The sequence below is a fragment of the Acinonyx jubatus genome, chromosome A1 (assembly GCF_027475565.1).
Source record: "Acinonyx jubatus isolate Ajub_Pintada_27869175 chromosome A1, VMU_Ajub_asm_v1.0, whole genome shotgun sequence".
Lineage (NCBI taxonomy): Eukaryota > Metazoa > Chordata > Mammalia > Carnivora > Felidae > Acinonyx > Acinonyx jubatus.
Genome location: NC_069380.1, coordinates 188,053,808 through 188,078,250, shown reverse-complemented (window position 1 = coordinate 188,078,250; position 24,443 = coordinate 188,053,808). Strand labels below are relative to the sequence as shown.

Sequence of the window (24,443 nt, the reverse complement as noted above, 5' to 3'; positions counted from 1 at the left end):
TAGTTTAGTTATGGACTCAGGTGGACCAATCATCCCAGTTTGTCCAGGACTGAGTGGGTTCCCAGCATGCAGGACAAGGACAAGTCACCCTAGTTATGGTAGTGTTCTTCAAAGAGCAACAGAACAGCCAAGTTTTACACTTCTACATTCTGATTCCTCTTTCTGGGAGTGTCAGTCACCCTAGGGTCAAGGGTTTGCTGGGAAAGATGGGTCAAGGGAAAGAAATGCATGCACCAAGAATGTAATGTTACTTCAGAAGGGTAAATAATCAGGCAGATCCAGGTGGACCTAGAAAACTCGAACGACAGGTTTGTGACATGGCCACAGAGGTAAGTCCAGGTGAGATGGTTTAAGTCTGTGCTCTAGCACTGGTTTACTGTGTAGCCTGGGGTAACTAAGGCCCCCTGTCAGGGCCTCGGTTTCATCAGCTAAAACATGGGAGTTGAATTGTTGGATACGTGGGTGTCTTTCCTGCACCCACCCTCCACTCCACGTGCAGCACCCCATAAAGCATACAACTGCAGAACAGCACCTTTCCAGCTCAGTTGGAAAGTAAACCCACCTTCCATTTTGTGAGCAGCCACCTCCAGCACATTCCAAGACCCTCATAAAAACATCAGCATTAATCATACTCCATCTAGTACATTTCTCTTCGGTGTCCTTTGATGTTCAGAGAGCCGAGAACTCACAGAGCCTTTTTTTTTTTTTAACGACTATAACATGTTTACAAATCCAATGAAATTCTATTTTGAGACCCAGGCTTTTGGTTACAAGTGGCTTCCTCCTTCTGATCCTGCCTCCACCCAGGGAACTCACTTATCAACTTTTTGTTTTCTTTAGAGAGACAAAGAGTCTCCCCAGCCACCCATTGCTGGATTCCTGTTAACCTTTCATTAAGCCTGCTGACAGCTTGGCTCCAACTCTTCATGAGTTAGTTCAACACATTCCCATTTAAATGTGTCCCACCTGGCTTCATTAAGGTTCCTGCCAGGTTCTCCACTTGCAGCTTCCTCTGCAAATGCAAATAAGATTCTGAGTAAATAATATGGGGACCAGGGAAGATTGAGCTATAAAGGATTGGGGATTGGAGAACCATCAAAACACCCAGGTCGCCATGGATTTGAGCAAACTAAAATCCATCTGGGACCAACACAGGCCAATATCGCAATTCTGTATGCACAAAGTGTTAAATTAAGGCCGTCGCTGTGAAGCACAGGGTAGTGGTTAAGAGTATAGAGTCCTTCCAGCCTGGTTCAAAGCCCTGCTCTGTCATAGGGATGTTGGTCCATGTGACCTTGGACAAGTTTCTTCACCTCTCCCTGCTTCTGTTTTCTCAGCTCCAAAAGCAGGAGTAATTTACCTGTTTCACTGGGCTGCTGTGAGAACCCAATGAGAAATTGCCTTGAAACACTTGGTAGAGTACCTAGACCATAGCGAATGCTTTTTAAGGACTGGATGTTATCTCATTTAGCCTAGAAAGACCAAGGTCCAGGTTGCAGAATTAGGTTGTTCTAAATCCTCAAGGTTTGATTGTGGACCCACTATGTAAACATCAGCTGTAAGAATGATGTCTCCATCAAAGCCCTTCCTTGTGCAAATGGAAAATCAACACTGATTCCATTCTGTTGCATTTCCCATATGTGTTTTGTCTCATTTAGATTTTTAAGCTCTGTAAGGGAAGTGATTCTCTCTCCTGGGCCCAGATACTAGGAAGTTATTTGTAGGTGGCTACCAATTCATCCTGATTGCACAGAGAGGGAGAGAGAGGAAAAACTAGACCAACGATCTCTTCTGATCAGGAAGTCTCAGCATAAGAATTGTATATTTATTAAGTCATCATTTGGCAAAACCCTACCCTACCCCCTGGACTTTGGAGTCTCAGACCAGTTGCCTTCTTCTAGCCGATGGCCATGTGTTGCTTGGCCAGGTCATTATTCTAAGTTGGAGTGTTAATGCCTTCAAGTGGACACAGACACATTCCACTTTGTAACAGCCCAGCACTTCCCCTTGCCTCACTCATCTATGTCGGCTGCCTAGCCTCTGAAGTCCCGGCCACCCAGCCACCCAGCCTCAGGCAGAGCCCACATGCTTTCTCTATGCCAAAAGTAGAAGTCAGGAGACAGGAATCTACGATCTGTATTTAGAAAAGGATATCTCTGCCACAGCATGGAGAACCAATCGAGAAGGGAAGGGGCATAGATTGGGAGGCGGCTTGGAAGCTACTGTACGAGTCCAGGGAAATTCCAGCTTAAATGAGGTCTCTGACAACCACCTCCACCTGGACCTTTGCCTCCTGTTGCAGGAAACTCCTGACTCTGTGCAACCACACACGCACCACTGCAGAGCACTCCTTAAGGGAGAATCTTCTCTTTAAAAAAACAAAACAGAACAGGGGGTGAGCCGAAATTATGGTGTGGTTCCACATTACTTCCTGAATTATTGATGAGACCTAGGGCTGCTCATACCATACCTGGAGTGGGGCACTGAACTCCATAAGCTGGGCATAAAGAGAGAGATACAAATGCATACAAGGCAAAGGCAACTAGAGTAGAGAAGGGACCAGAAATCATGTCCCAGGAGCAAGGTACTTTGGAGAGACATGAAGCTCTCCTTCCAATATCTGGAGTGCTGCCAGAGAGGAGAGAGATTATACATGTTCTGGGTAAACACAGTAAATTCAACTAGGACCGCCAGGCAGGTGCTTTCTGGAGACAGCTTTGTTTTAAATATTTCTGTCTCAGAACTGCCCTGAGATTGAATGATCTCCTTTAGGTGTGGTAGTGAGCTCACCATCACTGAAATTATTCAAGCGTAGTCTGGAAGATCCCTTAGCCTGATGCTACAGAGATTAAAGCACTGGCAGGGAAGTTTCGGTCTCTAAAATACCTTGCACTTGTGAAATTAATGCAAGACTGAATGGATGACACCAATGGAATAGATGGGGCTTTAAAAATAAAACATTCTAGGACTTATTTTGACAATTCCCACATGATGCCCCCATCCTCAATCCTAAGAAAAGGTGGTCCGTTAGAGTGTGAAAAGACCATCTTCAACTTCCCCTCCATGCTGCATATCTTCAGAGGTGTTTTTACACTCTCCAACATTGTCAAACCTGTAAAGAGAAAAGAGAGGCTGAAAATGGGAAACACCAGGACCAGGAATAAACGGATGCTGCTAAATCACAAGGCCACTAACCATGGCTGTTAGAGTTAAAAGAGCTCAAACTCCATCCATCTGGTCCAAGCCTCTCCATTCACATATGGGAAAACTGAGCTTCAGGAGATAAAGGGCTTTTGCAAATCTATTCTAATAAGGGAATTAAAAGTTTCTATATTGGAAAAATATAAAATTGTGACCTAAATGTGTTTATGACCTTGGAAAGTCACCTTGCGAAGCCCCACTTGTTAATATTTATTTGTTAATTGATATTTTGGTATTGACGTAATTGTTAATGAAAGCACAGTCTTCATCAGGTGACACCAAATCTTTTCATTTCTTTCCCAAAAAGCTATAAAACAGGACAGATATTCAAAATCTCTTTCCAGAGACTCTTCAGACTATTAAAAAAAAAAAAAAAAAACTGTTACAATGATCTAATTGGGCAGAGGCATCAAATCCCAGGAATGATATTCTATGTGTTTTCATTTTCCCCACTGCCAGCTCTCTTCTCTGGAAACTCCTGTTTAACAACGTCCTTTTAAAATGAATTGCCCAGATTTGAACAAAAAATTCTGAACACAGAAGATAGTGACATATCACCTTCTGTCTTTTGCATGCCATGCTTCTATTAATGCAACCTGCCTTTGTATTTATATTTCGGACAAACATAACACAGTGTTAACCAGGACAGAGGTTAATGTGAGCTAAATCCCACATCTTTTTCACCTCTAATGCCACATTTCTCCAACCCTGTATTTCATCAGAACACAAGAACAAGTCATTAAACCACTGAGTAGTATCTAATCATTTGTAACAGCTTGTACAATCATTACAACAATCAGTCATGCAAGATGAATTACCTTGTGTGTTTCTGGAAACAATTGGTTTTCATGACTTTCCCTGAAAAGACAAGGCCATGGTATAAGCAGAGTAGCTGTGCTAGGACATGTGAAATGCTGGGTTAAGCCAGGAGCTGCCTTCCCAAGAGCAGAGGTGGACCAAAGGTGAGAATTTAGGGACTGGTTTAGGCAGGGAAATGCATTCCTTTTCCCAGATCTAGTGACTGCCTCCATGGGTCCTGAGGCAGTGCCCATCACTTACACAGTTGTTCCCATGTGTGGGCAATAGTGTTAAGCCGCTTCATTTTTAAGTCATTGCCCACTCATAATTCAAGCACTTACTCAAGTTTTAAAACACTTCCTTATGAGACATACTCAGAATTTCCAAAACTGTATGAGGACCAATGGCCTCTGCCTTTAAGAGGGCTTTGCATGAAGGCTAAAGACAGGCTTCCACTGAGTTTCAAATTCCCTTTGGCGTTGTTCACTAGGGACAGGTGCTGAAATGTGCAAGTTTCGCTACTGCTGCTCAAAGCAGTTGAGATGGTTACCAGTCTTATCTCCTTATCTACCACCTCGAAACAGTTTCTGTTGATGACTACAGAACAGTTTTCCCCCATTTTACAACAGGACCAGATGCCACATGCCTATACTTTGCATGACAACTTAAAACCCTGTTTCATGATTCCTTTTTGCTGTGTTTCAAAACTATTGTTTTGAAAGTGAGGAGTGGTGGTGGGAAGGAGGGGTTCAAGGTCACAGACCGGCTGGAGAATCTAATAACAATTATGGACGCTGCCCCTTGAAAAATGCAGATACCAACATGCAAGTACCTTTACACATGATTTCAAGGGATTCACTTTCCCCCGAGGTCTCTCTGTGGAACCCAGGTAAGGAAAGCTTGCTTTAAGGAGATAATAAGGCCAAGATCCTTCATGGCTTTCTTCCTGGGGCAGTCCTAGTCAGAGGAGAAGGCCAGGCCACAACTTCCTCCACCCCAGACAATGATAATAATGGCACTTTCCACTTAAGGCAGTAATGAGGGAGAAAAGAGGCACATCAAGAGCATAGCATCAGAACTGTCACAGGTTATGCATCCAGTAAATGAAAGTACTCTTTTTTTTTCTTTTCCAAAATATAAACTCCATCAGGAAGATGATACATGAAGGCTTTAGCATCTTAGGGAGAATGAATTTCCCTTGACCAGGATAGGGACCGGATGGAAAGAGGACTCTGGGGGATGGAGACAGGGGCAGAAAGCAGAATCTGTTCACTCCCAGGCCCTCCTGGAGCCTCCACAGCTCTGAGGGCTCCATCCCACCTGGGCCTGCCCTCCTTACCTCGAAGGAAAAACGCCACAAGCAACACCAACAGCACAAATCCCACGGAGGGAGCAATGATCATTAGCAGGTCAGGGTTGATGACCATTTTTACCTGGTGAGACACAGGGAAGGTGATGGGGCCACTCATTTCTGAACTTCATATTCACACAGCTTCCGGTCCCAATCATATCTTCCCTCCACCAGCAGCTTCACTGCTTCTCACCCCATTTTGCCCGACATGTCTCAAGATCAAGACAAGGCAGCCTTACAAATCAGAAGTTTTTAAAAATAATCTCTGAAAATCTGGAACATTTTCCCAGACCCCCAAATCTTCCTGTCTCCGACACCAGGCATATGAGCTGTGGGGCTCAGGGGTCTGAAGATAGGAAAGAGCTGTGCTGTGAGCCCTGTGTTCTCCATGGTCAAGTCTCTTCATTGGCTACCACCTAAATCCTTTGAGTTCTGCCCAGTTCTGTGCAACTCAGGACCTCAGCTGACTTAGACCTCCAGAGGCAACAAGATAGAAGAGGAAAATGGAACTCAATTTCAACTTTTTGACAGCAGTGGTTCTCAAAGTGTAGCCAGGGGACCCATGAGATCAAAACGATTTTCATGAGACATTATTTGCCCTTTTCACTGTCATTCTCTCACAAGATGGAAGGTAGGGTTTCCCAGAGGTTACGTGACAAGTAATGGACTACTGTCACCATTCCGATGATAGAATATGCAAGCAGATAAGAGTATCTTTCTGTCTCCTAGCAAGCCAGACATTAATGAGATTTGCAGAAATGTCAAACAATGCCACTAATGCCACTTCTCTTGCTAATATTTTTTCGTTCGGGGAAAATAGAGTTATTTTTCATAAAATGTTATTTAGGTCAACAAGTAATAGATTTGCTTTCTTTGCTTTTAAATGAATTAACATCACTTTAAATTTGTTTTAATTTTTATGAGTGTACAGGACTTCTGACACCAAATCATTTGAGGAGTTTTGCTCTGCAGGCAGCACCTAGTTCTGGTAGGGGCTCAATGCCACCTCTGCTGCCCAGGTCATGCTCCATTTCCTCACCTTCCTGTCCCTTTCTCCAACACAGCAGCAAGGAGGGACAACAATCTCTCTCTGCAGAGGGAGAAGGGAAGGAAGAAAGAAGGGATGGGGACCCTTTTCCCTTTTCCCTTATAAGTGTCTATACTGCTGACAGTTTTTACTTGATGCAGCTTGAACCACTTTTGTGATGATAAAAATTAATGAAAGCCACGGTCAGCAAATAAGAAATATGCCGGTGGCAAGGGTTGATTCTGCAGGACGTCACTAACCCTGGGCCATGCAGAAGGAACACATATTGATCTTTCCATGTTTTTGTATGGTTTTTTTTTCTTATTGGTTTCCAAAGCATCTGCACATATAGAAGTAACAATATGAATGTTAGTTCTGCCAAGAGCACAAGTCTACAGATTCTTCAGCTAACTCACAACCGTTGCTGCTTAGATAGATCTGTCCTCCCCAGTTCATTTCTGCAAACCTCTATTGTGGATTTTAAAAATGGAAGTCACATGCTTCAAATACTTCACAAAAATTTTACCTCTTCTGATTGAGCTTCATTCTGCACAACCATTGCTGTCTCAGATTCTGGGGAGGAAAAGTGGGGGGAAATGTTTATATTTTCTGTGGAGGAATAAAATACCACATCCTGAAATAGGCATTTCAAACCTCATCTGGAATCTTAGTTGATGTGTTTAATCTTTCAATCCCATCTTTTCTTTTTGTATAATTTATTTACAACACATTTGTTTTGAGATGGTTTTATCTGATACTCAGCTGCTATCCAACATTATGCCACAGGAACATCTCCATTTTATAGATGGGTAGAGTGGGGCATTAGGTCAGCAGGCAATTGGGTCTACATTTTCTGTAGGTCCCAGCAACACATTCAGGATTTTTATCCAGCCAAAAAATGTGCCAATCCATTAGTTAACAAATATCTATTATGCATTTATTATAGGCCATGTACTGTGCTAGCCTGACCATCAACCTGGCTGATGAAACTTACAACTTAAGGCAGAAAACCAAATTTTTTTGAACAATTTTTTTTCTAATTTTTTGTTTTATTGTTGAGAGAGACAGAGCTTGAGGTGGGGTGGGGGGAGAAAGAGAGGCAGATGCAGAATCTGAAGCAGGCTCCAAGCTCTGAACTGTCAGCACTGAGTCTGATGCGGGGCTCGAACTCACAAACTGTGAGATCATGCCCTGAGCCGAATTTAAATGCTTAGCTGACTGAGCCACCCAGGCGCCCTCAGGAAATCAAATTGAAACAAACAAACAAAAAAAAGTGAGTGGTTGAAAAAATAATGTCCTAATTGTGCAAAATTCTGGGAATAAATAATGCAAGATGTAGGGGCATATCACAAGGATGGCTGACCTGTTCTGGAGGACCAAGGGTAAGTGTTCTCCAGAAGGTGAAGGTCTCATGAGACATGGATGTTTTTATGTATAAACAATAATTGAGTTCATCAAGGAAAACATACTGAGAATCTACCAAACACTAAGTACTATTCCAGGCACTAAGAATGCTAAGATGAACACGGCATGGCCCCACCATCATGAAATTTATAGTACATTACAGAAGGAAGACCAGTGGCCCCACAGGCCGAGGTAATGATGGACCATGGAAGGTTGCTGATGAGGGCAGGCACAGGGAGAGGCATGTAGCCTACCATCATAGTTCAGTGAGAACTTCTAGAATTAAGCTCCATGAGGATAGTGTCCCTCTGCCTGCTCAACAATGGGACCCCAACACTGCCTGGCACACACTCGTTGCTCAGTGTTTGTTGAATGAGTAACACCTGAACTGAGTTAAGGTTGGGTAAGAATTAGCAATGAAAGATAGTAAGGGCCTTTTAGGTAGAGCAGCATCAGAAAAGCCATGAAGCATGGAACAGTGTGGTTCCAAGTGGGATGGCAAGAGGCTGTGAAGGTAGAAAATGAGGAATGTGGAGTGGCAGAGGATTACACAGAGATGGGCAGGAACCAGTCATGCTGGTAAGTCTCCGTTTAATGCTGTAGGCAGTGGGCAACTATGGAAACATCTTAAGCTTGTTATGGTCTAGTTAAGAGGATAAGGAGATAACCAGATGAGATGATCAGTTATCATCTGGTCCCAGGTCCGAAATTCAGAGCCAGTAGAAACAAAGGGAGAAAGACAGATTCCAGAAATGCTTAGCAGGGAGATCAAGAGGAAGTGGACGTTGAACGTGAGGGTGAGAAAGAAACAAGTCTTAGATAATTTGCAGATTCCTTCTTGAGACTCTGGGCCATTGCCCAGCTGTCTGCTAAGACTGGGCACAGAAGAAGCAGAGCAGAAGTGTCCATCTCAGTGAAAAGGATGAGGAGTTCAAATTTATAGTCGGTGAGGAAGGCACCTGAGGGACACACACACACAACACTGGCCTAACGTGCAGTTGGCAGATTTAAACCTGAATCAAACTCAGGAAAAGTTGGAGTTGCAGATACTGATTTGGGAGTCATCGGTCTCCAAGGAGAGTTAAAATCCTCAGAGCATATAAGAAATCCAAGGGCTGTGTGTCCAGAGAGAGAAGAGCAGGAATCCTAAGAAACCCCAGCACTTAAAAGGTGGGCAGAGAAGGTGAGGGAGAAGGAAGCAGAAGAAACAAATGGCAGAGAGTAGAAAGTGAGAACTGTGTCAAGGAATCCAGGCCAGGAGAAAATGCCAAGGAAGAATGCAAAATCACATGTGCAACAAAACCTGCTGATAGAAACAGAACATAAAGCCACACATAGACGAGGCCTGAATATAATACAAATCTAGGCCGATAATTACTGAAATTGATCATTGTTTCTCCCAGCCTTCCTTGCACTCAAGGCATAAGAAAAAACATGATGGGTTTTCTAAGGCTCATAATTTGGTACAAGAGTTTATTTCTTCGACAGAGAAAGTGACCTGTTGAATGCCTAGGAGCATAAACTCTGAGGAGAAAATTCAGCATGTTTTCATATCCTACAACTCAGTTATTGTTGTTTTTCTCTCTGCTATTATCCCCTAGAGCTGGAAATTGCAGGTAAGAATTCAAATCTCCTACCCCTGTTTTGTCAAAATCCTATAATATTACAATCATTTGTGGCAGATAAGCTGGAAATTGAAACCATCAAAGAGAAAAGCCATCCCAGGTCAGTTTTGTCACAGCTAATCTGTATTTTAAATTGGAATTGTCTAATGGGAGAGACGTTTTGTAAACACAAACACTGCTGAGTGATACCAAACAATACTTCTCCTTCTCCTCCTTCTCCTCCTCCTCCTTCCCCTCCTCCTCATCTTCCTTCTCTTCTTCAGAAATTGCCAAAAGGCCCAATGGAGGCACTCCAAACCCAGTGTTAGATAGAGTTAGACACCGAATAAATGGCTGGCGACATTTGTTTCCCATGAAACGCAGTGATGCTAACAGCTAGGGGATGGGGTAGGCAAGTGAAGACTACTCACTTCTGTGTTTTCTGTGCTACCTTGGTCCTTCCACTCTCAAGACCCTGACCTCTTACACAAGCACATTCAGGCAAAGGCAGGAGCCCCCCGAACTTGCAAGAAAAGCAATTCTGTGAGAGGGGAACTGTGGTAGATTAAGTATGGTCTTCCTCAAAATTATGTGTACTCAGAACCTCAGACTGTGACCTTTTAGAAATAGGGCATCTTTGCAGATGTAATTAGTTTAAAGATATTGAGATGAAACCATCCTAGATTTAGGATAGGTCTTAAATCCAATGGCAGGCGTCCTTGTAAGGAGTGAAGAAGACACAGAGAAACACACAGGGAAGGCCACATAAAGATGGGCAGAGATTGAAGGCATGTGGCTTCAAGCCAAGGAATCTCCGAGGCACCAGATGCTGGAAGAGACGAGAAGGGATCTTCCCTTAGAGCCTTCAGAGAGAACATGGCCCTGCTGACACCTCAATTTTAGGACTTCTGACCTCCTGCACAATAAGACGATAAATTTGTGTTGGTCTATGCCACTACATTTCTGGTAAATTTTTACAGCATCCTTGGGAATTTAATACACAGACACAGTGATCACTAAGGTCTTCCACAGGAACAGCGGCTCTGGGGACGGGCACAAGGGATGACAGGAAGACTGACCCTCATTTAAAATGTTTTTGTACGCTTTGTACTTTCACCATATATGTATGGTTATCTACCTAAAAGAAATTCATCACCAGGTAATAACAACGATAAAAGAATCTTCAACTTAACCACACTTTTCCCAGGTCTATGGACTCACCAATACTTCTGATTAATATTAGACTTCCCTACAGGGTAGAATGCATTTATATTTTAAAAAAATACGAAAATATGGACAGTCTTGGCAGAGTTGTCATTGTAAATCAGTAAATTGGCTTATGGGTACTCTGGCAAAGTGGAATTCCTGTGGGATTCCACCCCAGACCTTGGAGCACTGTGAGAACACACCTGGGTCTCCCCAACGCTGCACTGACATCTTTGAATATGTATCTACCCCAGGTTTCCTGGCTGTGTGACCTTGGGCATGATATTTGCTCTCTCTGAGCCACAGTTTACTCATCCCAAAATGATGATATTGCCCCAACCAATCTCCTATGTCCTTTTCAACCTTTAAATTTCTGGATGCCTTTGTAAAAAAGAATTTGAATGACCTGAGAAAATGATTATTTTTCATGGTAATTTTTTAAAAAGGATGTAAAGCTATGCTTAGTATAGAAAATCAGTATGTAAATACTTAAGAACATACAACAAACACATGCATACTTCTTGTTTCACAAGGAAAACTGAAAAGAAATACTGAAAGACTAGATACATCTGACATTGAGTGGAAATATTATAGGCAATTAAAAATTTTTTAATTAGTACTTTTTTATAATTTCTAGATTTTCTCAAATGAGAAAATTTTAACTGTAAAATATATATCATATGTTAATTACTGAAAACTCTCCAAGATGCCTGAGTCAAGAGCAAACTCTCAAGGTTTCGCTGAAGCACTGCCACAGTGACCTTCTAAGTGACACTTTGAAGATCACTGTTAGAAACACATCAACTCACAGCTGAAAAAGAACTCGGTGATGCTATTAGTAAAAGACAGCCCCCTAGATATGAGTACTGGTGTACAAAGATGTTCAGGATATATATATATATATATATATATATATATATATATATATATAACATATTATATATCATATATGTGTATATTACATATTATATATCATGTGTGTATATTACATATTATAAATGTATGGAATATGTATGTGTGTAATACGCATGTATGTATATTACATGTTATATATGTATATTACATATATGTGTGTTTGTAATATGTGTGTAATATACATATATATGTAATACATATAAGTCTCTAGAGCGAGAATATAGACTTATATATAGGCAGAGAGACTTTTCTGTATATCAAAAATGGTTTGTTTGTTTGCTTTTAGATAATGAATGCATGTAAAAACTGGTGAAATACAAGTAGAGTTTGTAGACTTGTTAATTGCATCATGCCAATGTCCATTTCCTACTTTGACCACGTGCTACAGTTATGTAAGATGTTTGTGGCGGGGGAGGGGGAAACTGGAGGAACATATAGCTTTCTCTGTACTATTTTTGCAAGTTTGTATTGAGTCTAAAACTGTTTCAAAATAAAAAGCTTTTAAAAAGTGGTTTAAATATCAGCATTTCATATGGTTCAAACTAATACATGCATAGTGGCTTTGTAATAAAGATTTATTGAAAAAAATGTTGAATACATTTTAAAGTACATTTAAAAATGATTTTGTAAAAATTTTTGTGTGAAAAAAAATGATAGACGTTACTCTGTTGTGAGAAAAGAAAATGATCTGGAAAGATATAGCCCAAACTGTTATGGTAATTATTTCTTCATCTTGGTCATTTGGGGTGAGGGCTTGGGAAGAATGTTTAGAATACAAGGACATTTCACTTTACAGTGTTTTGCTGTTTTCTTTTACAAGAGCATGTATTTATTTTATAACATAAAAATATAAAGTGTAAATGTTAAAACCACAACATAAAAACATTGCCTTTACTTTTATCATCTAGTAGGATAAGAAGCAGTATTCAGTGCATATGCTGGAAGAGCTCTGTTGAAGGAGACTCACATCTGCCCTTTCTAAAGAATGTGTCCTGTATCTGGATGATATAGATTAAGGGTTGCCAAACTATAGCCCAAGGGTTGAATCCAACCTGCTGCCTGTTTTTGTACAGCCTGAGAGCTAGGAATCATTTTAATATTTTTTTATTGGGGAAAAATCAAAAGAAGAATAACTCAACACACATGCAAACTACAGGCAATTCATATTGAATGCCCATCAGTAAAGTTTTCTTGAAGTGCCCATTTGTTCATGTGTTATCTGGGGCTGCTTTTGTACTACAAGGGCAGAGCAGAGTAGTTGAGACCACCAGCATGGCTGGTAGGACCGAAAATATGTACAGTCTGGCCCTTTACAGAAGAGTTTGCTGACTTCTGGTATAGTTAGTCCCCGGATGCAAAAACAACACCCATGGAGTCAGGGAATTAAATGTGTTATATCAGAGCACAATTTTAATGCTAAAACCTTCAGACCTTCAGACCCTAGAGTGATGAGACTTCCCCTCAAGAGGGTTATGCCTAAGGTAGTGGATTCGAACTTACTCACTGAAATAAAACTACATGCTATGTGCAGATCTGGAATGGCATTGAATTTTGAGTTAAGAAAATCTTTTAAAATCCATTTTGAACATCACCCCGTTTGCCATCCCACTGGTGGAAATTTGCTTCAAAATTACTTGGAACTCCCCGTAAAAGTCAACTTATTGAGCACTACAGTATGCCTGGCAGAGCGATAAGCACTTCATATAAATTATCTCACTTCATGCTTATACCATCCATTCTACAGACATAAACTGAGGCTGAATAAGTTTAAATCACTCTTTCAAGGTAGCACAGATAATAAAAGGAAATTTGAACTCAACTCTGAATGACTCAAAAAATCATGATTATAACCACTCTGAGAGGAAAGAAAAAGAGCATATTAGCATCCTATTTGAAAATACAAACTCTAGCCAGTGGGCTACGTGCCAGAAATCAACTGGAAATAAAAGCACTCTATATTCTCAGTGGGTCTGTTTAAAAACTGATAACTAAGTATTTTGACTCATTAAATTCATAGACACAGGACTCATCTGTATGTACTTTTAAAGCAAATTTAGTTCTGATATAAGTCAACTCAATGATACAATCTTAACACAATCCTAGGACTTTGAAAGTGACAACTTCAAGCCTTCAGGTGTTCTTCCATAGGTAGCATCTGGCTTATGCTGCCCCCTTCTGGACCACTGGTGATATAGCCTTAAAAATTCAAAGGCAAGATAAAAAAGATCCTTCTGAGAGTATTTTAGATTTGAAAAGAATTCAAAATTATCTCCTCTGATCCCCCCCTTTTTAAGGAAAAACTAAAATCTAGAGACAGTTTCACTCATTCAGGGTTTCACAGTAATGAGTAACGAAGGAAGTGACTAGAACCCATATTTTTTGTACTTGCCTGGCAGCACTAATGCAGATCTGGAATTTCAAAACGGCTTTTGAAAACAGAAACACAACTTTCTTCAATTCACATACTTGCTTTAAAATTTTGGAGACCTCTGAATGTTTTTAGTATGTGCAATGATCAAAAGAGCACCATACGCTGAAATAAATCAATCATTCCATATGTGAGTCAGGTGTTCCTTAGCACCAAGGGCAAAATTGGGTAAGGACCTTTTTTTTTTTTTTTTTTTTAATTTTGAAAGGGAACAGACAGCAAATTGGGTTGGCACCCAATGTGGTTCATAAAGAAGAAGGAATGGTAAGATGACTTCACATTTCATGCAGATGAGTTAACAGAAGGAAACTCTAGAACACCATTATTTAAGAGTCACTGAGTTCCGGGGCACCTGGGTGGCTCAGTTGGTTGAACATCTGACTTCAGCTCAGGTCATGACCTCACAATTTTTGAGTTCCAGCCCCACATTGGGCTCGTTGCTGTCAGCATGGAGCCAGCTTCAGATCCTCTACTCCCCCCACCCTCTCTCTCTCTGCCCCTCCCCTGCTCACTCTCTCTCTCTCAAAAAAGTATATATATATTATATATATGATATAAATTTTATATCACATATGTATCTATATATTTTTATATATTAATATCACATATTTATATATTTATATATGTGATATGAATTTTATATCATATATATATATTTTTTTAAGTCACTGACTTCCAAACTTTGCGTCAAACTTCCACTGCCTCCAAGGATGCCCCACCAACAAAAATGTCGTCATCATTATGAGAGCCCAGAGTTGTCACCTCAAGTCACTACTCTCACGTGCCAATATGAAGTGAAGCAGAGCTAAGACCTCATCCCTAATCCACCATCCCCACCCCCCAACCCTGGACTCCTCTCTGCAGGGCAATGCTCTTCCTACACCAGCTGATTGATTTTGGTTGAGGGAGGTGGCAAAGTCCTCACTTTACCAAGGAACCTCAGAAATGCTAACAACAACAATAATAATAAGTGGATACCATATACCAAGCACTTAACTATACTATATGCCAGACACAATGCAAAGTACTTCCATGTCAAAACACTTCCATGTTTGAGCTCAGAAAATGCTCTGCAGTCAGGCACCTGGTGGCTCAGTCGGTTAAGCACCCAACTCTTGATTTCAGCTCAGGTCATGATCTCACGGCTTGTGAGTTTGAGCCCTGCACTGGACTCTGCACTGACTGTGTGGAGCCTGCTTCAGAGTCTCTGTCTCCCTTTCTCTCTTTCTCTCTCAAAAATAAGTAAACCTTAAAAAAAAATTTTTTTTAAAGAAAATGTTTTGCAATAGACACTGTTGGTTTTCTCACTGCCCGGTGAGAATCCTGTGGCCTAGAGATGTCAGGTGACTTGCCCAAGTCACGTAGCTAGGAAAGGAAAGAGCAAATCTCAGAGCCAGGATTATCTACCTGCAGAGGCCAAGCTCTTATCCTCTGAGCTCTACAGTCTTTGGAAAATATGGCAAATGCTCACATACAGTTGCCATAGAAAGTTCAGTGGTGGAGAGTGAATGATCTTGCTATTTTGCGGCAAAATAGGAAGAAATCCATTTGGAATGGAACCCTAACCTTTTTGCTGCTTTGATGGGTGCAGTTTTTGGAAAGGAGATCTTTCTAACTATTACTTTAATATTTTAATATTAATAATATAATTTTTACAATTTATTATAATAATATTAATATATAAATAACTATATATTTCTAACTATTATTATTGATGATGATGATAATGAGCACAATGTAAGCAGCTGAAAGTGCACAAAACACTTTCACATTATCACTCTTGAACTTCAAAATAAATCTACCGAGGGAAGTAAACTTCAGCAGAGTGCTTGAAAGAGGAGGCAACTGAAACTTAGGGAGGTCCCATCTCTTGCCCAGGACTGCACAGCTAGTAATGGTCACTAGTCAAGCAGTGGCAGTATCAGAGCCAGTGAGATTTACCTGAGGCACGATTCTTATTGATTGAAAACTCTTCACAATGTTAGAGCAATGTTATCTGATTCCACCTTCCATGTCTGCCCCCCTCTGCTGGGCTGCTGAGCACCCCAGAGTTCAACAGGCGGCCATGCCAAAGGGCGCTGGTGGCTTCAGTCAATGACTTGTTCACAGTAGGAGAACCGATACCTTGCCTCATCACAGAACCTGCTGAGGTATGTCATTACCCTTCCCCCTGTGACACCAAAGATCTCTCCAGGGCCTAGATCAGTGTCGGAGGAACATTTCGGTGTGCAGAGTGGTCACCCAGCTCACTGGGTATCCGTCAGTGAGGCCCCATCTTAGGACTGGCTCCATGGTCTATTTCAGTGGCTGAAATAGACACCTTACTTCTTTTTCCCTTTGTTTGCTTTACCACAAACATACTTCTCTTAAAGCTTGGCAACTCCCTTTGTTTTTATTTGGTTGACCTTTCTGAAGGTGAGCTGTTAGATGCTAGAATTACACAGATTCAATCCCAGCTTTATTAATGAAAAAATATCATTTGTACGGTTGGTAGAATATAATGCTATTGTGAGAAGAATCATGAAAATCCATTTTTTGTCCTTTGCCTTTATCCCCAGACTGCCAGCCTACAACTGATTCGAGCCTGTGAACAGCGTGGGCATGAGAGATAAAACAAATCAGCTAATGCCTCACGAAAGATGTTGACTTTGAAATCAACTGCATCCAATTTCTTTCCTCCTAACAACGGCATTTGTGAGTGAAAATGAGCTTTGCTTCATTCCCCTGCCTTCCTCTGTTCCTTCTGCTGAACTTGTACTGAAAACAGCAATTCCCCCTACAACTTCTTTATGTCCTTGATCAACTGAGGACCCAGAAAAAAATGTTAAGTTCTAACATGGCTCAGCTTTGTCTTTAATAAAATAGTGCAATGTAGGGGAAAGAGGTCTGATTTGAGAGCCAAAAGAGAGTCCTATCTGGGGACTCGTTCCCACTTCTCTTTGAACTTTTTTATGCCTGTGTGCCTCAGTTTCTTTCTATGTAGAACGAAGAGTGCACACTACACCAGCAACTCCTAAATGTCTTCTTGGGGCCAGGGATGGGATGGCTTCAAAAGAATTTCCTGAGGAAGTTTGCTAAGCATACAATTTCTTAGACCCACCCCCAGGGTAGGTTCTAATTCTTCAAGCCTTGGGTAGAGTAAAACAATCTATATTTTTACTAAGCACCCTGTGTTTTCAACCCATGGCCAGGTCTGGTATATACATGAACTGGATGACCGTGAAGTTAAAGGTCTTGGTTCCATCCCCTGGGAGGTCAACATGAGATCAGATTGCTCCACACTTTCATTTATTCTATCCTCACTCCCTTTTCTCTTACCTCCATTTCTAGACCAAACCCTACCTCTCTCATTTTTGACTGATCCCCTTCTGCTACACCAGGACCAACCTTGCTCCATTCACTATCTCCTTCTCTAAATATCCATCCTCAAACTTCTTGGAAGAACACCGAATATTCACTCTCTAACAATTGCTTGTCTTGGACTTCAGAGCATCCACCCAGAGAGCTAACACTGTTCACCTAATGGTTCACAGCCACCTAAGGGCCTCATCCATCTCGACCAGCATTCTGAATTTCCCAGTATTTGACTATACCCTCCATAACTTTTGTCAGCTCAGCCCTCTCTGCACTCATGCTCTGCTGGATCCCTTCCTACTTTTTCTGTCTTCATCCCTGCCTCCTCTTCCAATGTAGTTGTCCCTTTATGGGGTTGTACCTTTTCATTTCTCCCTCCATCTCACACAATATCTTTAGGTGATTTCACAGGAGCTTTCCATTATCCCTCTCCTAATGAGAAAATATAATAAAGTGCTTAAGAGCTGAGTTTCAAGAGCCAAGAGACCCAGGGTTCAAACTCTGGCAAATTTAACTTCTCCAAACCTCAGTTTCTTTTCCTTTATAATGGAAGTAATGATAGCATCTTTCTCACAGATGCAGACAATGCCTCACAATGAGACACTGTGCCCAAGCCTGGTATATAAAAAGCATTTGGTAAGTGTCATTTATTATCAGTGATTCCCCAAATCGTATCTAGAGCCCTGAACTGTCCCTTATGAGATAATATGTATTAAATTATTGGTGTATTTTTAAGTCCCTGTTCAGCAATTGTAACCTGAATCATGGTAATTATTATTTGATCAGAGGTAGGTGCCAATCATCAAAGACACCCATTCTCACCCAGGCATCCGTAAGTCAACCCAGCCCCATATTCCCAACTGCCCATTAGACATTCCTCAGGGGCCCTTCAAACTCCAGCTCTCCCAAACAAATTCACCCTTTTTCCTGGGGTTCCTTACTAGTTAACCTGTCACATCAATCTAACCTCCCAAGTACAGAGAATGAGTCATCCTTCATTCTTACTCTGATCACTGTCCTCCCAATCCTAACTCCTAAGTGGCTTTGACTCTGTCCCCTCTCTGTAGTTACTGCTGCCATTATTGTACTCTAGACATTCATCTCTGGTATGAATTAGTACAAAAGGCTCCTGGGTAGCCTCTCTGCCCCCAGGCTTGCTCCTTCTCATACATCTCCCACACTCTTACCAGAGCAATGTTTCCTAAAACAGAACTGGAAATATCATTCCCTACCCAGAAAACATGAATGGTTTCTCATGACCCTGGAATAAAATCTAAATTCTTCAGCCTGTCAATCAAGTCCCTTAAGAACCTAGACCATTCCCAGCTTCTTGTCTCTATTAGATTAAACTAGACTATTAGACAAGCTCCAAAGATTTCATACTCTTATCAAGTTCCCTTCTTTTTGTTCATGCTCTTCTTCCTGCCTGTTCACCCTTCCCTGCACAATGAAATGTTCTCATCCTTGAAGAACCAATTCAAAGATTATTAAGTTAAATTATGCTGGCCATCCTTTCCAGGATAGAATCCATCTTTCCCTTCTTTGGGCCCCCAGGAAAACTTTCCATACTTCTATCCCAAAACTAAACCCACTGGATGATTGTTTGCTATACATAGCCTGTCTATCTTACTAAAGAGTGACCCCTTTTAGGACAGATGTCATGACTTATTTATTCCCATGCCATGTATAGAAAATTAATTCAATAAGCCATGTTTAAGTAATGACGGATTTGAAACGCCTTTACCAAAAAATCATATTACCTATTTCCAAGTACCCAAAACAAATTCCAAGATAAAGAGAAAAGTCTCATCTCCAACCACTTTGTCCTCTGAGAATCCTTTGGCTCCTTGGAAAGGCCAGCTTGCTCTGGACCATGAAGCTTTGGATGACTTTGTCAAACAGAAAGACACGGTAATAGAGCAGCTGTTTCTAAAAGCATTCCCCCCCATTTTCTGGGCCCCAGTTTCTAATCTTCTCAGTTTCCCAGATTTCCACAGACAATACTCCTCCCTGGGAGTTAATGAACACAAGTTTAAACCCCCTGAAACCTGGGTGTGAGTCTCAGATCTCTCTCTGTCTAGCTGTGCGATCTCGGGCAAGTCACTTCACATCTCTGAGCTCCATTTCTAGGCAGCCTTAGAGTGGAAGCAAGGATTTGCCACCCTAGGTAGGCCTTTTCACATGATGTCTACAGCAAATGCCTTAAAAGTAGAGGGAGCACTGAAGCAGGAGATAACCTACTTGGAGTTGTCCTATGAAATGAATAACATGAATCTGGAGTTCTTGCTTGGCACACTCAACCACAGCTCTTTTTCAGGCATGACTTGAATTCCACGCCTACATTGTAGAGTGGAGCCTCTACAGACTGAGCAGTATGAGAAGGACAAAACAATTCAGAGGCAGCAGGAGATGAAATGTGTCCATAAGCAGGAATAAAACCAATGATTAAGAATTCTGTAGAGCCATCTAAAAGGGAGTCAGTGAAGAGCTTTCAGAATCTCAGATTTACTCCAGTAGCAAGTAGAGAATTACTACCGTGAGATTTGAAAAGCTCTTGTAACTTTCCCAGGTTTGTAATTTTGTCACTCATTGGCTGTTTCCCTGGTGCAATTAACAGATTTTAAAAAATCATGAAACCAAAAGTGTCTGTGTGCTTATAAGGAACAGCAAGTCAGTTGGGAGCTGGTGAAAGTGGCCTCTTGTTACCTTGCCAGAGAGACCTAAAAATGCAGGTGTGTGAGTAGGAATAATAGATGTGTGAAGAAGAAAGGAAATGGGGATAGCGCATAAGGACTATCGTTTACTAGCCAGTAATTAGGTACCAGGTATTTTTCTTATGCGTTTCCTCACTTAACAGTCCTATGAAATAAGTACTAATATCATCATCACTGTACGTTTTGGGGAAACTGAGATTTAGAGAAGAACAGAACAAATAATTCACCTGAGGATCTAAAAGAAAACAGAAACACAAAAATGGCAGAGCTGGGATATAAGCCTGAGCCTTCAGATTCCCCAGTGAGCTTTTTCAACCCCCACCCAGAGCTACCCTGGAGGCTGTGAGGATAAAAGACTAGAAAGAAAGGATCTGAGATGTTACTGAGGCAGTAAAAGAACGGAAGGCATAATCAATGGCAGACTTAATCCCAGGCCAACAGATTATGACTTCAGAGTCCCTCCCCAGTAGAGGGAACAAATTGGAACAAATTTGAGGGAGGGAACAAATTTGTCTTGAGGGAACAAATTGGAACCATTTCACAAATTCCTGCTGCCATGCAAGAAATGAAATGAACCCTCAGGCTGGATGGAATGTTTTGAGTTCCTAGGTACCTGGAGGGGTCAGAGTTTGCATTCTTCAAACAGACTCTTTAGCTCCGGGGTGGGGGGAGGGGAGAAACCTATGCAAGTTTTTATTGTTGTTTGTTTGTTTGTGTTTGAATGATGGTTCCAAACCACTTGGAGCTTTGCAGAATTCTTGGAGAATCTAAAGATATGTCCTAGACTTTTCCCTCAGAAAAATGCATGTGCACATATGCACACATAATTATATATGTAATTTCAGGGGGTTCATACCACCCCCAGCCCGTCCACAGACAACTCCACCCAGGAGACCACAGACATTTAAAATTTTAAATCTCCGAGGCCTGGTGTGAGTCCCAGCTCTCCCTCTGCCCAGCTCTATGATCTTGGGTAAGTCACTCCACGTCTCTGAACTCCATTCTAGGGAGCCATGGAGTGGGGGCGAAGAACTATCACTCTGGGTAATGCTGACTTTAGGGAATAATAATTTTGACCAGATCTTCTTGAAGAATTGAAACCAGCTCTCATCCACGGAAGGCTTGCCATCCAAAATTACATGAAGAAATGAGGAAGGAATCAGGGATATTTGGCCAGGGAAAGAAACCCCACAGAGTCACGTGAGCTCTCTGAAAGGAGTTGAAAGCACTTTCAAGTGAATGAAGAAGTAGCACTTATCCTGACTTATTCTGTAAATGGCTCCAGACTGGGGAGTGAGGGGTGGGGAGAAGCAGCACAGTATGATGTCAGAATGGCAGCAGAGTTGAACAGACATGGGTTAAACCCGTGTCATCATTTACCAGATAAGTTATATAACCTTCATGAACTCTAAAATGGAGGTGATAATGGTATCTATCTCATAGGATTTTGTGAGAAGCCAGATGAAATAATGCGCTTAACGTGAGCAGTATTGAAACAAAGAGAGACTTAAGTAGATGTCAGCTACTCTAATAAACTCTCTGACCCTCCATTTCTTTATCTCTAAAATAGGTATAATATCTGTACCTGATCAGAAGGTCACTATGAGATTTAAATAAGAAAATACACATTAAATACACTTAGTACAGCACCTAACACATAATTAAGTCTTCGGCAATAGAAAGTGCAATTATTGTTACAAATGTTTCATTACAACCAGTGGGATGAGAGGACAGTAAACGGAAAGAACACCACCATTTATTTCAAACAGGAAGGCAAGACAAAATAAAATAATATCTAAGAGCTTGGACTCAGAGCTAGACTTCCTGCATCAGGAACCTGAGAGCAGTGTGGCCTTGGAAAAGTTGCACAAAATAGGGGTATGAGCATCTGCTAAAAAGGAATTGAATGAAGTGGCCCATGAGAACAGCTTTGCACTGCACCACATATAATATGCGTTCAATAAGTCCTGGTTTCTTCCATAATGAGTAAAGGTTAAACAGAGATAGACCTTCTTACAGCAAGCTCCTTCTCAGCAATGCAGCCTCTAGATGTTGCTGCAAGCATTCTCTCTACTCCAGGATTTATCAAGGAGGAGTAAAATAACAATTATCTGGGATATTACAGAAGAGGGTGAAACATCAAGATGACCTCTTGTTTCCTTGCAGTTGAATGTAAAATAGCCTGAGATTTAAATGGAATGAATGATAACATTTTGAGAACTCCTTGCCCACTCTCCATCATTTTTCTCATTGCTACCTTCTCTTCTGCCAGGAAACAGCCCCCGCTTTTACCCCACGCCACAGACAAAGAAGGTTTGGATCTTTGGCATCTAGCTTCACCTAAGTTAACAACAACTAGTCCAAATTTCCCGTCTTCCCGCTGAATGAGGTAGCGCCAAAAAAAAAAAAAAAAAGCCAAAACTTTTCAACATTAGGTCACCCTTGCATTTCACCTTGATTTATAGTCTTCCTTCAAAATGTATCCTCTTTCCACTTACTCTTGCCCATCCTCTCCAATTCTATCTGCTGAGCCTTTGTGAGTGATGTTACACTGCCTCCTTCACAGAGTTACAGGACCATTGTTTGGCTAATAAACATATGGAAAGACACTCAAACGCCTTGTTAATCAACAAAAAATGAGACAACAAAAAATGAACAACAAAAAAATGGGACAGAATTTTCTTCTCAGGAGATTGAAAAAAAATTAAATAAATGGTCATATCAAGTATAGGGGAGATGTAGGAAAGCAGACACTGTGGGTGGGAAAATAAATTGGCAAAGCCTTTCCAGAAGACAATTTTGTAATGGTTAGTAAATTTAAAGTGTACATTTCTTTCAGCCTAGGATTTCTCCTTCTTAATCACCACCCTAGACCCTTAGACATAGACACTTAAGGAGGCTCTCACATACAAGGATGCCCCTGCAAACTACTTATGGTAATGAAATATTACAACACCTCAATGTCCCTTCGTGGGCATTGGATATTATAAGTATCCACAGTATAAAATTCTATACAGCAATTTAACATAATGATATATATCTACATGGACTGGAAAGGAAAGTAGTCCAGTATATAATGTTAGGTAAATAAACAAAATACAGAAGGCTACATATAGTATAATAGAATTTTTTTTTAAATTCACACAACAGAACAAAACTGCATATTTCTATACACACACATAAGCAAATAGAAAAAGATCTGGGAATGGTCCTCTTTAACTAATAGCAGTGATTATATCACAGGAAGGGCTGGGATTAAAGACAGGGAGTCAAAGAGATTTTTTTCCTACTTTTTATGTATCCCTAACAAAAATACATTAGTGTAACATTTGTGTAATTTACAATAAATTACTAATTTTTTTTAATGAATGGATGATTTTCTGGCAATTCTAGCTTCAAGACAGAAACAACTAAGGAAGAAGGGGAATCCCAACACAGGGGTTTCAGAAAAGAGGCAGAAGAGGGAAGAAGCAAACATGGCTGCTATTAGCTGGTTTCACTTTCCCAGCTTGTGGGAAGATGTAGGATGTGACCACAGTGGAACCCAAATAGCCAAATCCCAAGACAAACAGGCAGATGGCAGATGACAGATTGTTCCCACGGTCAAAGACAAAATCACCCTCACGAGCACAGACAGCCCCTTACCTCTTGGCTGAGGAAAAGTCACTGACTCACTCATTTCCCACATTGATGTCTGGGACGTTGACTGGAGACCCCAACCTTCAGATTCTGAAAAAAACAAAACAAAACAAAACAAAACAAAACAAAACAAAACAAAAACAAAACAAAACAAAAACAAAACAAAACAAAAACAAAGGAAAAGAGAAAACAAACTTAGGTAAAAACTTGTCTTTTTTATTTTTGGTGCCCCACTGTCCCCTAAACTAACTTCTGTCATAAAAAAAATAAAAGTAGAATGGGGCGCCTGGGTGGCTCAGTTGGTTGAGCAGCTGACAGCTCAGAGCTTGGAGCCTGCTTCAGATTCTGTGTCTCCCTCTCTCTCTGCCCCTCCACCACTCATGCTCTGTCTCTCTCTCTGTCAAAAATAAATAAACGTTAAAAAAATATCTTTTTTAAATAAAAAATAATAATAAAAGAAGAAGAAGAAGAAGAAGAAGAAGAGCTAATGTTTACAGAGCATTCAGTTCATGCTGTTCTAAGTGATCTACAAGTATCCTCTCATTTAATCTTCAGAAAGAGACACAGGATAGGTGTTATTATTATTCCCATTTTATCAATGAGGAAGCCAAGACCCAAAGAGGTTAAATAACTTTCCCAGAGTCATACAACAGTTAAGAAGTGGGTCTTGTACCCAGGCAGTGTAACACCAGAGCACACACCCTGTGCCATACTGCCTCCCTATATTGTACTAACACAAGAACAGATTCATTTATTTACCCCATAGATATCTGTCTTCTTCTACTTGACTATAAGCCCCATT

General features: G+C 41.0%; 1 protein-coding gene across 3 annotated transcripts in view; it reads right to left on the bottom strand.

Moving 5' to 3' along the window:
* Nucleotides 1-1,803: 1,803 nt before the first annotated feature.
* TIMD4 (T cell immunoglobulin and mucin domain containing 4) overlaps nt 1,804-24,443 on the bottom strand; it is a 39,670-nt gene continuing 17,030 nt past the window's right edge. For 2 of the 3 annotated variants that reach the window (XM_053199765.1, XM_053199764.1), the window contains exons 5-9: nt 23,648-23,731; nt 6,904-6,950; nt 5,339-5,432; nt 4,020-4,059; nt 1,804-3,112 (exon numbers count right to left, since the gene is read on the bottom strand). In XM_053199765.1, coding sequence (XP_053055740.1) covers nt 3,028-3,112; nt 4,020-4,059; nt 5,339-5,432; nt 6,904-6,950; nt 23,648-23,731 — 350 coding nt within the window. In that variant the 3' untranslated portion in view covers nt 1,804-3,027. Of the gene's footprint in view, nt 3,113-4,019; nt 4,060-5,338; nt 5,433-6,903; nt 6,951-11,611; nt 13,703-23,647; nt 23,732-24,443 lie in introns of those variants that run through there. The other variant, XM_053199766.1, reaches the window with a different exon arrangement.